The sequence below is a fragment of the Strix uralensis genome, chromosome 7 (assembly GCF_047716275.1).
Source record: "Strix uralensis isolate ZFMK-TIS-50842 chromosome 7, bStrUra1, whole genome shotgun sequence".
NCBI classification, from domain to species: Eukaryota; Metazoa; Chordata; class Aves; order Strigiformes; family Strigidae; genus Strix; species Strix uralensis.
In genome coordinates this window covers 4307101-4323329 of record NC_133978.1, presented here as the reverse complement: position 1 = coordinate 4323329, position 16229 = coordinate 4307101, and the positions used below count along the sequence as shown (strand labels likewise).

Below are 16229 nucleotides of genomic sequence, written 5' to 3'. Positions count from 1 at the left end.
TTGTATTTCTACAAGTTTAAGTCTTATTTTAGAAGTAATGGTAACTGATGGAAAAACAAATCAATTTAACTAACTAGTCTTCAACACACATCTTGAGATGCAGAGTCACACCAACGGGACACAGAAGGCAACTCCATCAGTTTGCTGTTTGCCTTGGACACTCCTGTTTCATCTGACAGCTGAGTTGCCCTGGATTATTCTGCATGCAGAAACAAGAACCTTGGGATCCAGTTTCTGAAATAGGATTTGATGAGCTGAGATTGTGAATAAGCAGCTGAGTACCACTGATTAAGTACTGCCCTCTTAAAGCTCTTTCAGGCAACGTCAAAGCCTGGGAGACAGAAGTCAGTTTTATACTGAATGGAGAATACAACCATTCAGTCTTGTCTACACAATAATTGCAGGACCAGAGGAACGGCTGCCCTTCCCTAGACGGCACTCTTCTCCATGTAACAACTTCGGAAAATATAGACTTAAAAGAAAAAACAAAAAAAACCAAACAAAAACCAGATTACATGTATACTTCAATGCAACCTAGCTGCAGTACATTTGTTTTCTGTTGTAGAACATTCTCCTCCTTATCTGAAACAGCATGCACTGAAATTGTGTCTGCCAGAAGTCCGACAATCCTGCACTGCTGCTACCTGGCTCTCTTAATTACACAGCATTTCCAGCTTCCACAGCCTCCTTCAAAGATTGTGTCACCAAGGGCTACAAGGTGAGAAAAGCAAGGTGTGAGCACACTGCACACACATCTGCATTCAAGAGGAGACAGAATCACACGCACTCACACAGAAAACTACACACAGAATTTAAGATTCTGAAAGGCAAAGAAGCATAAGGCATTTACCCTCGGCTTTGCTAGTTCTTTCACAGTTTCGATCTCTTCATCGGAGATGATGTCAAGGAAGCGAACAATTCGGGGTTTGTCCCACTCATCTTCCTGTTTGACAGGGCCCAGAATGTATCTAGGATTCCTGTTTCCATCGTAGTAGCGGCAGAAGAGTCGTTTTTGTCTCCGAGGAGTCTGAAAGCAAGGTGGAGCACGAGATAATCAGAGAACTTCCATATGATATTAATATCTCTAAGAAACAGAAGATGTCCTGAGAACAAGAGCCAGGAGCAATTCACTTTCCCTACCTTAATGCTACATTACAAGTTAAATAGATGCTTTAAAGTTGGAGAAATTAGTACTTTCAGCACATTAATGTTACTCTAATACTGCAGCAAGCAGTACTTTACACAGTCACTAAAAAAAACACCCTCATTCAACTCCATATTTAAATGCAGACTTCCAGAATCCTTATTCAACTAATTGCAATTATGCAGTGCATCCAAGTTAGTCAACAATGCCTGTGGTAGCACTACTTTTTGTCTACTGGACAGAATGAAACAGGGAAGAAATCCAACACACACTAATCCTCAGTTCTACACACTCAGCCAAGTGCTGTAACAACTTCCTTGCTTTCATGCCACAGACAAATTCTAGACATTGTTTTGTTATGGTTGGTTTCACACATTTGAAAACAGTCTACTCCACTTTACCATTTTGAGACCCTCCCCACGGCACAGCATTTCGTACTTCCTTCTCTCAGGCAGGTAATCCTTTTTCTTAACCTCAGTTTCCTTCTCCATCTGGTCTTCTGAATCCGTACTGGACTTATTTGCTTCTTTTTCTTTAGCCATGATATATTCAAAATATTTCATGTTCCCATTTGCTCTTTGATGTTCAGGATCTATTGACAAAGAAACAGACAAGGATCACTGGCAAATTTCCAACTTGGGAAGGAGTATCCAGAAGAGGCAATTTACAAAAAGAAAAACAGACACACACTATTGCTTCTCAAATAGAAATCAGAAACATCTATTCTGGTTTGAGAGCATTCACAGGATAGCTGAAACTCCAAGCCAAGCTGGAAGCAATGCTAGCCTGCAGCATGCATATATCCTTACTCATCTGCAGGAAAACACACGATGAGCTTTCAGAGCTAAGCTCAACTCAGTCACAGTTAAGAAACTGCTTACTATGAGGCCTGGATCCTCAGTAGGCACAGGGGTCCAAGCACTAGAAAAAAAGGGTTTGGCGATTCCATGCAATCTCAGCAGAGAGGGAGAGACAAGGGAACAGGACAGAGTGAGCTGGGACAGCATGACTGGCTTTAAAACCTACAAACTTCCCTGATGGGAATTAAGATTGCTGGTGACAAAGCTTTTAATCTCTAAACTGACAGAATTAGCTTCAGTTCATTGATAAATGGTTCTCACTAGCCTTTGTTATATCAAGTTTAGTTCTGAACTTCCCACAGAATTCTTTACATAGTCAATCAGTGGAATATTTACAGAAGCATAAATACTTCTCATATTTCATAAAACGGACAGAATCTTAGCTCTCTGTATTGTATTCCGCATTTCTTATTTTTCCAACTCTTATCTCAAGTATGCTTAATTTGCATTTAAATAATCTGCAGATTTTGGTATCACCAATTTAGTTTCGATTTCATTAATTTTGGTCTTGCCTGCACCTAAGGGGAAGTAATCTCAACAGAGGAAAGTAAGATATAGTAAGAAGCAAATTTCAGGCAGTAATGACTGAGACGGATAAGTGGTTAGAAGGCAACAGTGACAGGTGATGGAAAGGAGCAATCCTTAACCGGGACATCCCCACTCCTCAGTACAAATCCGTAGCTAGCACCTGCTCCAACACAGAGCTAGGTCATGATGAGCTGCAGATCTCTCTTTCACATACCCAGTTCCAGAAGGCGTTTGGTGAGCATCATGGCTTTGCCCAGATCCCCCTGCTGATACACAGCGTAACTCAGGTAGTCCAGAATGTAGACTTTATCTGCAGAAGACACTTCTCCCTCATCCAACTGTTTCAGAGCTTGTTCCATCCAAAGCTCGGTGTGGTAGTAGTCAGCTTCAGTATAGGCAATCTTTCCCAGCTCAAAGCAATCTTCAGCTGTTAAAAAGGATTTGTGCTTCACACCTGTATTGAAAACAAACCAAACCAAACAGAATTTACACAGAATTCCAGACCAGTCTTCAGATTAACATTCAGTTATTTTTTATTCTTCACAGCACAGTTTCTGTTCTTCAACATCTCCCCCTTCTGTGGTAGCTATTTGTTGAAGACTCAGTTTAAGTATCTAAAGCCTGTAAATCCTTGGCAGAACACATAAGTGGTTAGATGCAGTTTTTCATTGCCAGAATACCAGCGACTAGCTAAACGTCTTTACCATTAGTGGAAAATAAAATAAAATAAACCTTCCTTCTTCAAAACCCCAAACACCTCGAGTAAGAGCAACAGTAAGCCAAATATGAAGTTTCAGAAATCTGTTTTCCAAGACATTGCATTATTGCTTTCAAAACGTTACTGAAGCACATCTTGTTAGCAACAACTTAGTGGGAAGGAAAAAGAAAACATCAGTCAGTAAATTCCCAGCTGCTCAAGATTTTCACGTCAGTCATTTTTAGAAACATTTGAAGAGACCTCTGAAAGATTAAAGTACTACTAAGCAAATTACAGATTCCTATTTTTGCCCCTGTAAATTAAGGCCCAATGAAAAACCAAATTTAATCTTGTAAAAAGGAAACAATAGCTGCCAGTTTTACAGCTAAAATTACATTGCTGATTACATCTTAATACATCCTGAATTTCTAACAGCAGCTCCCACAGCTGCATTCTAACAGGGGAATTCTTCTGTTGAAGTCATGCCTTAGGAGAGTACATAGCTGAAGAGACAGTCCCTGAACTGCAGCATCCTGCGGAACAACTTTGTTTCTATTCGTCAATTAAACACCTTGTGGTCCATCCTGTGATGACCAGTGATTTCAGTTTTCTGAGCCTGAAACTGCAAACTCTAAAATAACACAAAGATTAGGAAATGGGGTGAGGTGGTGGTGGAGTGCTCTCAGACAGAGAGATCCTCTGGAATGAGTAACAGGTTGCAGGGCCATAGCCCCGTACATTTAGAAGCAACCGTAACATCCACACGTGAAAAGGCAATTCTTAAAAGGGTGCTTAAGACAGCAATCAAATTGGGTTGATAGTTAACATAAAGAAACAGCACAGCCTGTAACACAGCAAAGAGAATTACTAAGTGATATGACAGTAGTTACGATTCTGATCAAAAGTTTCCGACGTGGCCAAACAGAAATTCCCTGGGAAGGAAGACAAGGAGCACAAACAAGTGACCACATGGATGTTCCTCTCTGGAGCTCTGAAGGGACCAACCTATTCTCTTCTATACTCTAGAACTTTCAGGTTTGGCAGTTACACTTTATTGCAAACAGTTTGGATATCTTACTGCTTCAAAAGAAGCAATAAACTACAGCCCAGCCAAAGCACTTCATCTTGTATTTTTGTGCTGTTTTAAGAAAACAGTAACAAACTGCTTATTGTATTAGAATGAATCTGTAGGTCTTTGAGACAGGCTTGAACTAAACCCAAAAGCAAGGTTATACATCATAACATATAAAGCCAATTACCCTTAATTTTATTAGGCATCTGACCACAATAAGTGCTTGCAAAAACACAGATGGATTGTAGAGTTGATTTTTTGCCAGCTGGCACAGCACTATTTTCGAACAGAGGAAACAAGGAAAACTCAGCAGAGAAAGAGTCTTCTAACAAGAAAGAAGTGTATCTTCTCCTGCATATAAACCTATTAAAGATCACCTCAGGTAATGCCACATAAGTTCAAGTCTGTGTATGTGCTCTGTCTTCTGTTTTTCAGTTTATATTCTCCATGAAGTTTAAGCTCAAAGAAACTTCAGTCACTCCCAATCTGAAAGGTCCATCTTATTCACGAGAGGGAAAAGGGTAATAAATGACAGAATTGTTTTGTTAAAATGCATTGTATTGCGCAATATGTATCTGCCAGTGCACAGCTACTTCAACACAAGAAAAATTCTCACCCGGGCAAGATTTTATTGCTATTGATTTTTTATTAAAAACTATTAACACTAGATTATCTTACCGTAAGTAGAAGAAGGATGCAGACTTCAACCAAAAAGAAATTTTCAAGTTCTAGCACAAGCAGAAAATGAGCATGCGAGTAGAGCGAGGAGAATGACAGGACTAAGGAGAGTCTCAATTCAGAAAGAAACCTGCGTTCTGTGCAGTCCATTTTATCCACATGCCCTTGGGCAGTGTGCTGGCAGAAGAAAGCCCACCAGGCAGGGAAGCCAAGTGGATGTAGCCTCCAAGAGAACCAGCACTGCACCAGACCCAACAGTATACCAGAGCGGGTGAGCTCTTCCTGGGTTCCTCTTCACCAGCACAGCCTGAAGCAACAGGTTCCTCTCTCTTGAGATGTGGCAGAATTAAAACTGACACCTACATCAACCTATGGTCAACAACCCACATCACACCACTTCTGAAATTCTTCACTAGCTCAAACGCTTTCCTACTGTTACCGTCACACTACACAGTTGTAATCAGGACACGTAGTAAAAGTTCACAGTGTTTTCTGAAAAATAACATTGCTGGCTCTTACCTGGGAGATTTCCTCTTGAAAGGGTGTCTGTGTCCAAATTATATGTGTCTTGAAGCCTCAAGAGGGCTTTTGCTGCACCAGTCTGATCTTCATCATTCGGGAAAAACTGCCGCTGGATAGTCATGTTGGAGATAAAGCCTGGGAAAGACAGGGAAACAATTTGGCTTCCTTTGTCCCAGGAATTCAATAAATTCCATGCATGAAATGACTCCCTACCCTGGGGAAAGCTAACATTTCAGGAAAGGCCATTAATAAGTCAGGAAGAGCTATTAGCCCTCCAGAGCACCAACAAGCACTGAAAGTTTGTTTCTAAAGGACAGGAGTACCACAGGAGTACCGCTTCAGTTTTACGCAGAAACTATTTCTGTCTTAACAGGTTAAAAAAGTTACACACAACAAAGACCACCCCCACATGGAGAACATTACAGATAATATATTTAATATATTGCTAGTTTTTGCAACCGTTCCACTCAATCTGCCTTCCAAAAGGCTTTTCATTTACTAACATGGAATTTACAAATAATTTAGAAGAGGGAAAAACCCAAACAGTGCTAAAAATAGCAGTGTAAAGATTAAGGCTGGTCAATAAAAAGATGAAAATCAAAAATACTGATGTCTAATGGCAAACATTTTTTGACAAGACATTAGGAAACTAAGCAGCCACTGTGAACCTAACTGCTTTCCGTGGACATTAACATAGTTACATAGAAACTTGAGAAACACACAAAGTTAAAAAGGTTTCTCAAGATCCATCTTCACACAACTCTGAACTGAACTCAAGGTGCACGCTGAAGACTTAGCATTTCGATTTTTTTTGTGTGACAAGAAAGCAAAGGAACAATCAAAAAGAAAAACCTGGGGGCTTGGGGAATTTTTAAAGAAGCACCAGGGTGACGTTCACAGAAGACAAGCAGGCTCTATAAAGTCAAAAAATATTCCTTCTAGGAACTGTTCCTCTGTTATTAGAGTCACATGTTATCATCTCCCCTGCTATATGAAAGGTTCCCACTTCTCTCTGGTGAGCACACACACAACCACTACTACTGCTGCTACCTGAAGGGCCCCCTCCTGTAGAGCTAGTGCAATATTCTCTTCCCAGTGGGAGAACGGATGCTGGTCTTCCCTTTCTGCTTCTGCAGAGCCAAGAGGCTGGTGGGCTATTGCTGCTGAGGGCAAAAGGACTCTAGAAAGCCAGGAGGGCAGCAGCAGCAACCTGGTACACACAGCCACCAAAAGGAACGGCAAAGTCTGCCATGAGGACCTCCGTTTAAACAAACTGACTGCCACTGGCATTTTCAGAAAAGGAACTTTTCTACTCAACCAAATTTTTTGTCCCAAGATCCAGAAGCACAACAAGCTTTACAGTGTTAACTAAGGACAGTGTCAATATGTTTTTGTTAAGTTCATCTAATATCAGAAAATATCACCAGCAGAAGACTAAGCAGCATGACCAAAACCAGACAAAGTATAGCATGCAACACTCAGCTGCAAAACCATCCCAAAAGTAATGAACTGGCCAAATTTGTGATTTTTCCCACACTCTAGTAGTCCTTTTTAACTATTCAGACCTGGTAACACTGTTTATGGAAAGGTGTTCCTGCTTTAAAAACACACCATATCCTTTCACTCCTGTGCATCCTTTCTTTTACTACACTATGCTTCCCCCAATATTTTCCTTTTTCTGGACAATTTTCTTAAAACAAGTCAGTCCACTTCTGCCCCCCTTCCGAAGGAGAACTGAAGTTGCACTTGTCCAGACTTCTGGCTGGCAGGCGCAGAGCCTTTTCAGTTGGCACAGTCAGTCCCTCACAGCAGCAACAGGGAAGCTGAATGTGCTGAATCCTTATCAGAGATGAACCCTTATCAGAGATGAACCCTGGGTCTTTTCTGAAAGCTTCACTTTTTTACCATTTCTTACTACACACATACACCTGGTATTAGTTAGTTATTGAGACAGATTCTCACAGGTCAAATATAATCATCCCAGCTTCCTTGCTGCTAAGTGTTTTCCAGTCAGCTACTTTATGCCCCATTCCCTACTGAAAAGCTTCTCTTACTGAAGAAAAGAGGAAGCAAAGTGTTTACTAGACTAAGGCAGATCAGTTCCACAAACACTCAGTCTCTGACAACATTCAGGTTTCAAACCAGCACACCTTAACAACTGCAGGCATATCAACAACATAGCACTTGACCATACTTAAAGACAGCCCCTACATGTCTTGCACTCAAAAGAGCTTCATTCCCTTTTTTCTGTTCAACAGAGTCATCACACTTAGAGATGAAGTTTCCTAAAAATACTAGTTTGCAAGAAGTGGAAGAGTACATGAAGGAAGCCCTGATCACTCATAAAATTTAAAGCATCCAAGGAGATTATTCAGTTTAAACATCAATTTTCACACAGACAGCAAAATGGCAGGTCTTCTAGGATTATTTTTTATGAAGGCACCTCAAAAGCAGACTTGCAAATCTGATTCAAACCATGACATGTGAAAGACATAGTCAAGTAAATGCAGTTACAATGTGATCCTTGTTCTTACCACAGGCACACTTACCATCTGACATGTCCTTCAGAACCAGGCTCTCCAGCTCACCCCACTCTGTGTTAAGCCGTTTCATCAACTTGAATGCATTTACAGGATGGCCCAAAAACCCCTCTGGGTCCTTCGTAGCAGTATCTGTCAGCTGATCTAACTTCTCTGCCCATCTACAGTGAAAATATACATTCATTAAAGTCTCTTGTAAAAGTCTGCCAATGCACTACAAAACTAATTTCAAGCTACTCAAGAGTCTTTGCTAATAAAAACACAAATTGCAAGCTTTTACATTATCTATATATAAAACTCTCCTAGAAGGAACAAAAAGGGCTTTTTGCTTTTTTCTTTTTAAAATCTTCTTCCTCAGCTGCAGCCTAAATCGTGTGCTGCTCTTGTGGTCTTTGTTGGAACACTGCTGAACGAACTCCTTCCTACAAATACCAAATCCAGTACGCCAGCAGTTCCATTACAAGTTTTCATGCAGGACTAATCAAAAACAAAGCTTTACCCACATTTTTGATCTTTTTAAATGCTCTTCTTTCTCAAGTTTACAAAAAGGTAGTTCAATGCTTGTCTCAAATTATTTTACATTTAGACACACACTCTTAATTCTACGATAAGCCACTTGCCTGCCACCACAAGACTGCCTTCCATACTGTAAGTTTGTATTAAAAAACACGTAGCCCAGACCAACTTTCTGGTGCTAAGGTTCTGACTGCACAAACCTCTCTAACACTGTCAGTACCATAAAGCTATTCACCATTCCAATGCGCCCTGAAACAAGGGCACCTTTTGACAACTACTGCTGTTCATCTATCATTGCAATGGAAACATCCAGGGACCCTGCTCCAGACCCAAGTCAGGAAGTCCATCAGTCATACTAGAAGCACCAGCGCTATGCTACTACATGTCTGCAAAACAACAAAACTTCCCCTCTCCATTCAAAACAATGCAGATCTAGAACATGCAGACACCTAACAACGCCCTGAAAACAGGATAGAGTTAAAAAAGACACACCCCACACAGAACACCAAACATCAACACCAATATAAACCAAATATAAAATCTGTAGCCTGGAGGGAACTCTATACCTGAGCCAGCATTCAGCTTCTTCCAGACTTTGGAATGCCTGAATTAACTTTGCCTGCTTTACCCAAGACAGGTAGATGTTTGCGACTGTTTGTGTTCACTCTCCCCACACTGTCTTTAGTTGTTTTCCTATGCTCTGACAGCCGATCTGGGATCTTGCCAGCAGCAACGTGAGAGAAGGGGTTCCTTCCAAAATGGAGTGCTCGAAGTGCTCCTGTAGACCAACTCCAGCTTCTAGCAACCCAAAGACTAAAAAACCTATTTTGACAAATTGTGCATTCCCATTGCACATGGTGAAATCCATCATACATTTCCCACTGCAAGACTATCAAACCTCAGCAGCAGCTTAAAGCCAGCGCAACCGTGAGCCACAACCACAAGGCCAGGATTTCTTTCAAGTAATTTCTGTTTCGTAAAAGCCTCCACCACAAGCCATCCTCTGCATTTCAGTGAATTACCAACTTTCACTGAGCTTAAGTCAACACAAGCTACCAGTACCCTTCAGCCAAAGTACAGAGCCCAAACTCAAAAGATGCTGGAATTTCTTCCAGGTTCTTCTATCTCTCCAAGACAGTTCTGACCTGACAGCAAGCACCTCTAATATAATAAAAACAGAGCTGCAATGCTTATATGATAAGCTGTATTTGCACACTTTTGGATGTCCAATCGGCATGCTCCCATCTTATTTTGTAGCTGTAAAGAATATATTTATAACACTCCAAATCCGTCAGCAATTCCAACTCCATATTTTAACCAATAAAAATAAATACAGCCCAACAAAAGTATCTTTCTTCCTGGATGGTAGAATGTAATACACAAAGGCTGAAGTAAAATTCATACATCTATCTAAAACTGTTTAAACATCCTCATGACAGGTTTATACAGATTTCTGAAAGCCAGGAAACCATCCTGTTCAGTGATACAAAATTTTTATTTCTAGCTGTGATAAAATCTGACTTATTGGGCTCTGGTCCCCACACCTGTAGAGCCAAGCAACACAGTAATGGCAATGGTCAGGTCTCTTGTTATTTTTAAAAGCAGTAAAGAAGTTTTATTTTGCTTTATTTTACTTTTAAATCTAAATGTAGCACACAGAAAGAGACTCTGCTCTTGCAGTGGGTTATTACTATTCATTGCTTAGCCACTCATGAGCGATATGGCCACATGAACACCTTTTAGTGCTTCTGCATCTCATGTTATTATTACAGCCCTTGTAACGCTCATATGGAGACTTCTTGCGTTTTAGTTTCCACTAAGCAAACTCTCATTCAGAGAGCTACGTCCCCTTGGGAACCGTGTGCAAGCAGGAATCCTAAAGCAAAGGTATCATACAGAAAGCACGTTGATTAGATTTCATCGTTAGAAAGCTGCATAAAACAAATCAATGGCTTGAAGATAATAACTTAGGACAAAAACCCAGCAAAAACTGCTAGTTTAAGCTCTGCCTCAGAGGAAAAATTCCACAAATTTAATCAGCCTTGGGAAGCACTTTTGACATAAGGGTGGACTCAAATTATTAACTATTGGCATTATGAAACAAGCTGCTTACTTTTTGATCTGTTCCAGCTTGCTTTCTTCTGCCTTGATGTAATCTTTCAGTGACACCACCAGATCTTTTTCTGTATTAATTAAGTCTGTCATATGACCTAGAAAAACAAATGAGTTTGGTTAGACAAGGAGAAACAAAAAACCTGAGAATGAGAGGCATTCTTCCCCTCTTCTTTCTTCCCCTCCTTCAGCTCTTTCTTCCCTGAAGTTCTTCTGTATTTGCTTAAATAATCCTGAAGGAGTATTTGAGTAAGGCTTCTTGCCTTTTATTTTTTTTGAAGGAGAAAAATCTCATGTTGGACCAAGCTTGTTCCCATGGAAATTAATGTAATATCACATATTTATTATTAGAACTAATTTAGGATTCATTTGGAAAAGGAAATAGGTTGCAACAGAGTAATCTTTCATCCAAGCATACATAATGTAGAGCAAATAAAGACAAAGCTACAGAAACATACAAAGACTTCATGTTTGATATACAATACTAATCCAGTGTTTTATTTCTAAGACTACTTGCATGACTTCAATGGGTCCCCAGACTTTGTTATTAATTAATAATTGCTTAATTTCCTGCAAGCAGGCAGCTGAACTGGTTCATCATGAAGCGATACAGTCCACGTCTTCAGCTGTGTCACAGGCCATCAGAACCCAAGAGAGAGTATGCAGATATACTGGTATCATTATGTACCCTCAACAGCTGTTTTGCTTGCTTCTACGTATGTGCAACAGTCCAGACCAACATTTTGTTTAAAATCCAATACCTGTAAGAATACATAATGAAAAAGCCTGGATCATTAGACTAACTGGACTGACTTAACTCAAAGCACGTTTCTTCCAAAAGGAAGGAGTCAATCAGGTTGTAAGAACTAGTAAGTGGATTTAGTTCTGTACTAATTTAGCCTTGGATGCCATTAACACGTCGTTGCAGAATCAGTTTTGAGAGCCATCAAGAAATTCTTTCAGCTACACAGCATATACACCAAAGCATGTCTCACCAATGGAAGTGAAGAAGTCCGTATGGGCATAAGAAAAAGGCAGCAGAAGTCCAAGGGCTACGGTACACCATATCTTGTTGAATGCCATAGTTCAATAGCTGTCACCTCACCACGTACCTATGAAAGAAACAGCAAGTAGGTAAAAAAAAAAATCCCTATTCACCAGAGACTTGAATCTGACTTCAAAAGAGCTTATTCTCTTGGGGCTGCCACTAGTTCTTGCGGTAGCAGAATCTTATCAGATTAGATAATAACAGGGGACTGATGCCCTTCTGCAGCCTTTCTTATACTTTCGTGTGGTAAAAGAAAGATTAGCTTGGAGACAGAGTCTTCACAGGCACTCTTCGTCTTTTTGATATCTAAGACACTGCAGATAGAGTGACTTCACAAAAAGCACCAGAAAACACAAGATCAAGCACTGAAAAAACCCCCCATAATGTCAAGTTAACATACATATTATCAAGTTCTTCCACCAAATGAAAAAAATGTATCCTTTGATCAGTCAGAAAGAGGGCAGGGGAACAGGTCGAAAGGCAAACCCTACACAACCAGTCCACAGAGTAAATTACTCGCATGCTCCTGCTCTTCAGCTGCCACCGTCACGAAGCCAGCCTCCATACCTGAGACAAAAGGCTTCTCTGTCGGCTGGTTCATAGTTAGTCCCTGGATAAGTCCATAGCAGGCTCACAGGCAGTGCTCTCTCCCACAAACAGCTGCCAAGCTCTCAGCCTTTCAAGATCCTGAATCCTTTTAACAGCCTAGGATTTCCTTGCTACTGCATACTTTAAAAGTAATTATGCTGTCTTGGAATTCACAAGATTTACTTTTTTCCAAACACAAAAGCTTAAACTCTCATGTGTTGTATCTACTCACAAAAATTAAAACAACCGCATGTACTGATGGAAACTGTTTTACAACTCTTCCAACGGCAAAACAGCTAATGAAGAAAAAAAGAAAAAGTAAAAAGCAACATCACAAAGCAAGTCCAGCTATAAAGTGGTTCGGCCTATTTAAGTAGGAAAGCAATATGGTTTTGATCGACTTGACAGTACTGATAGCAAACATAAAACCAGGTGTGCCATTCACACAAAGAAGGTGTAAGTGCAGAAGTCACACCCAAGGGAAAACCATCCCACCCTCAAGAGGAGGTATTAACGGGAAACACTCTCCTGACTCCAGAGTGCAGGATTTCTTCTCACATTGCCCCTGAAGGGTCCCTCCTTTTCTTTCCACCTCTAGCACAGCAGAGAGAGCAGTACTCAGGTTTAGACTGACTGACTCTTGGACAGGACAAGCACAGTTTCACTGGCACCGATAGGAACAACAGGAAACTCATACGAGCCTAGAAAATCAGCACAGCCTCCAACTCTTGTAAATCATCTGAAATTTGCATGACCACAATTGAAAGGCTGAAACATTCTGACACATTCACCAGCAGAAAGTAAGCTGTAAAGTAAAAATTTGGAGAGGGAAGCCTGGAGTCCTGCTTCTTCCCCCGTCAAGTCAGGCACCTCAGCCTCACCGATGCTCTAAACCAGCCCTGCTGTCCACAGCAGCATTCCTCACCTCCTCCTCACTTGCCCATCCCCTCCACAGGCAGCCAGGCAACAAGCTGAATCAGACTATCAAAAAAAATTCCCCTCAAAAGCTCATTTTACCCTAAGTTCAATTCTGATATGGTTCACTATATAGCCATGTAACATCCATGCCAGAACAAGAGGGCAATTTGGACGCAGGAACTGGCAGCAAAGACAGCAAAGGAAGGCAAAATTGTTGTTTCTGGTAGCAGCACAAGTTTAATCCACTTGTGAAACTCCAGCCTAAATGCAGTGAACAAATATACCACCCTCCAGCCTGTAACACCTAGCTTTCAGCATAAACCAGGGATCCTGGTAAGGGCTATACAACTGTACCTACCTCTTCGGTGACTAATGTCAGTCTTATTAAACACAAGCTCCAATTGAGTAATTGCTGTAAATTAACGGGTCACATCTGGAATCAAGTTTTCATGCTGGCAAATTTCCTTTCACTCTTTACTTAAGCTGTATCCCCATGCGCAATGATGCTGATGTGTACCTGTACTCTTATTAAAAACACTGCTCGATTCATACTTTGCTCTGCAGAAAGCCAAGTGCCTCCTGCTCATTCAGCACTCAAGCTAATACATCTGTGAATCAATTACAAAGCACAAACAGTTCTACTACATGATAAATATTTGCCAACATTATCAGTACTCAGAATTCATTCAGCTATTTGTTTACTGCACTCAGTGAAACACAAGGAAAGCTTCAAAAAGTTTACTTTTTACTATTAATCAATATGAAACTTTTCTAAAGCACAAACAAAACAAAAACACACTCAAAAGGTGATGAAAACAAGGTCTCCTCTCCACCTATGGCTCTTGGTGACAGTCTTCCACTTTGCACAATAGAATGATGCCTGAAAGCTTGTTTGAGTAGCACCCTTTGGAAACAGTTTCTCCTTGTCTCTACCCACCTTTACAGCCTGCTCCAATACTGGGCTGACTCCAAATGCAGTTGCAACCCTACTCCCTCCTCACACCTTCACTGGCACACAGCAGAATGAGTGAGTAGCAATGGTCACAGATTGCAACAAGGGAAATTCGAAGCAGGTACAACGAAAAAGTTTCTCACAGTGACTACACTTAGGCACTAGAAGAGGTTGCCCAGAGAAACTGGATTTCCCATTCTTGGAGGAATTTCAAAACTGAACGGGACAAGCCTACATGCAGCCTAACCTAACCTCCAAGCTCACCCAGCTTCAAACAGGAGGTTAGGCTAGGTGACATCCAGAAGTCACTTCCAACTTCATTTTTCTTTACTTTTAGTCTCCAGATTTTCGGTCATTTGCAAGGACTCAGACAGACTCCTGTAATAGCTTTCAGCCACCCAAGATTACTTCCCTCCCAAACAAAATTCAGAGAGTTGGAAACAGAGCCCAAGGCAGCAGCCAGCCAGGTTTTCACTGCCCTAACAGCAGTTGCTAAGTAGCACAGCTTTCAAAACTACTGCAGAAGGATCAGCTACAGGTTCCCAAATCAAAGAAAATAAAGCTCAGTTAAGATAGATGCTGGAAATCTCTTAGACGCACAAGCTGCCAAATAAGTAGGCTTAATTTCTTCCTGTCAATGACATGAAGTAAAACAAGATGAAAATCCTCTCTATGTTATTCCTGTCAGTCTGACTCTCCTCCTCAGCCGTGTCCCTCAGGCAAACACAAAGATGACAGTTGAGCATCTCAGAGAGGAGGGAATCCACTACCCCCACACACAGAAGTGGGAGTCCAGCTGACAGCTTTAACATAGGAGCTTCCCAACGTTCCGTAAGAAATACATTTGCTAAGCTTTGAACAGCAAAACATGGCAGAGCAGAAAAAAAAAAAAATGGGAAAAGACAGCAAAGAACAAACAAACATGTAGATACAAGTAAAACAAAGCAGTGACTAGACAAATGATGCTGCCAAGCACAGCACAGGACTGCCCAATCAGTAGAGATACACAACAAATGACATTTCAAGGCAGGTTTTTTTGATGACTTAAAAGAGTTCAGCTCCGCTCTACAAGTAGAAACAACCTGCAAAAGTCACAGGAGAGTGGACGTGCATGTAGGATCCATGCAAGCAGAAGGAAAAGTGAAGTTAAAACAAACTACAGAGAGTGATATAACAATCAAGGTCACGCCAAATGGTAACCAAAGACTGAAGCATTTAACTGAAAATTCTTATTACACAAGTCTCCTCACTGCCAATTCCAAGCTCCTAGGTGCTTACCAGGATCCTTAGAAAACAAGACAGAAAATGGCAACTGAGGGCGTACTTCAACATGGAATTATTCTGGAATAGCTCTAACTCAATTCCAAAACGGCTTCTTAATTTCTTACCTAAATAAGTGACCTACTCAAGATTAAGTCTGCTGCCACGCCAGGAGTCAAAACTGTATCACCAAGATCCTCAACTTCTGATTTAAATACTGGTCCACTCTCACAATCTTTACTGTATCCCACTGTATGTAATGAAAAAAAAAAAAAATCTGTTAAACTGAGCTAAATTTAGCTTTGGGGGGGAGAGGATAATACCAGAAGCGATAGCTGGTCACTGCACTAAACCTCTTGTGTCTCAAGGATAGCTCCAGTTATAGTGTCATGACACGATGTGACTGGAAACACTACTCAAAAGGAAACAACTTTCCCAAAGTGTAAAGTCCCAAGAACATCTAACTGCCATCACTGCTTCACAGTCTCACAGGAAAGAACCATCAGAATCCAGTCCCTAAATTCTCTAGCACAGCATATTTAAAGGCTGTTTTAAAATTAAGATCTAAGCAGTGAGAGAAGAAAGATTTTCTAGAATTGCTGCTAACAAAATAACATGGCACGTTTTAGGTTTCTTTTCAATGACAAAGTTGTAATATAAGTAATCTTACATATATAATAATCTAGTAATAGATGAGAATGAATTTTAGAGTCAAGCAGGTGACACGTTCTAAGTATCATTTATTGCCAACTTGAAGACAACATTTGTGAGCCTGACTACAGAACAGGTGTGTA

The 16229-nt window shown here is 40.7% G+C and overlaps 1 protein-coding gene across 4 annotated transcripts in view; it reads right to left on the bottom strand.

Moving 5' to 3' along the window:
* Positions 1–16229, bottom strand: part of P4HA1 (prolyl 4-hydroxylase subunit alpha 1) — a 33938-nt gene that overhangs the window by 14847 nt on the left and 2862 nt on the right. For all 4 annotated transcript variants that reach the window (XM_074874181.1, XM_074874182.1, XM_074874179.1 and 1 more), the window contains exons 2-8: positions 11665–11781; positions 10671–10767; positions 8051–8202; positions 5499–5636; positions 2747–2986; positions 1546–1736; positions 851–1027 (exon numbers count right to left, since the gene is read on the bottom strand). In XM_074874181.1, coding sequence (XP_074730282.1) covers positions 851–1027; positions 1546–1736; positions 2747–2986; positions 5499–5636; positions 8051–8202; positions 10671–10767; positions 11665–11752 — 1083 coding nt within the window. In that variant the 5' untranslated portion in view covers positions 11753–11781. The remainder of the gene's footprint in view (positions 1–850; positions 1028–1545; positions 1737–2746; positions 2987–5498; positions 5637–8050; positions 8203–10670; positions 10768–11664; positions 11782–16229) is intronic.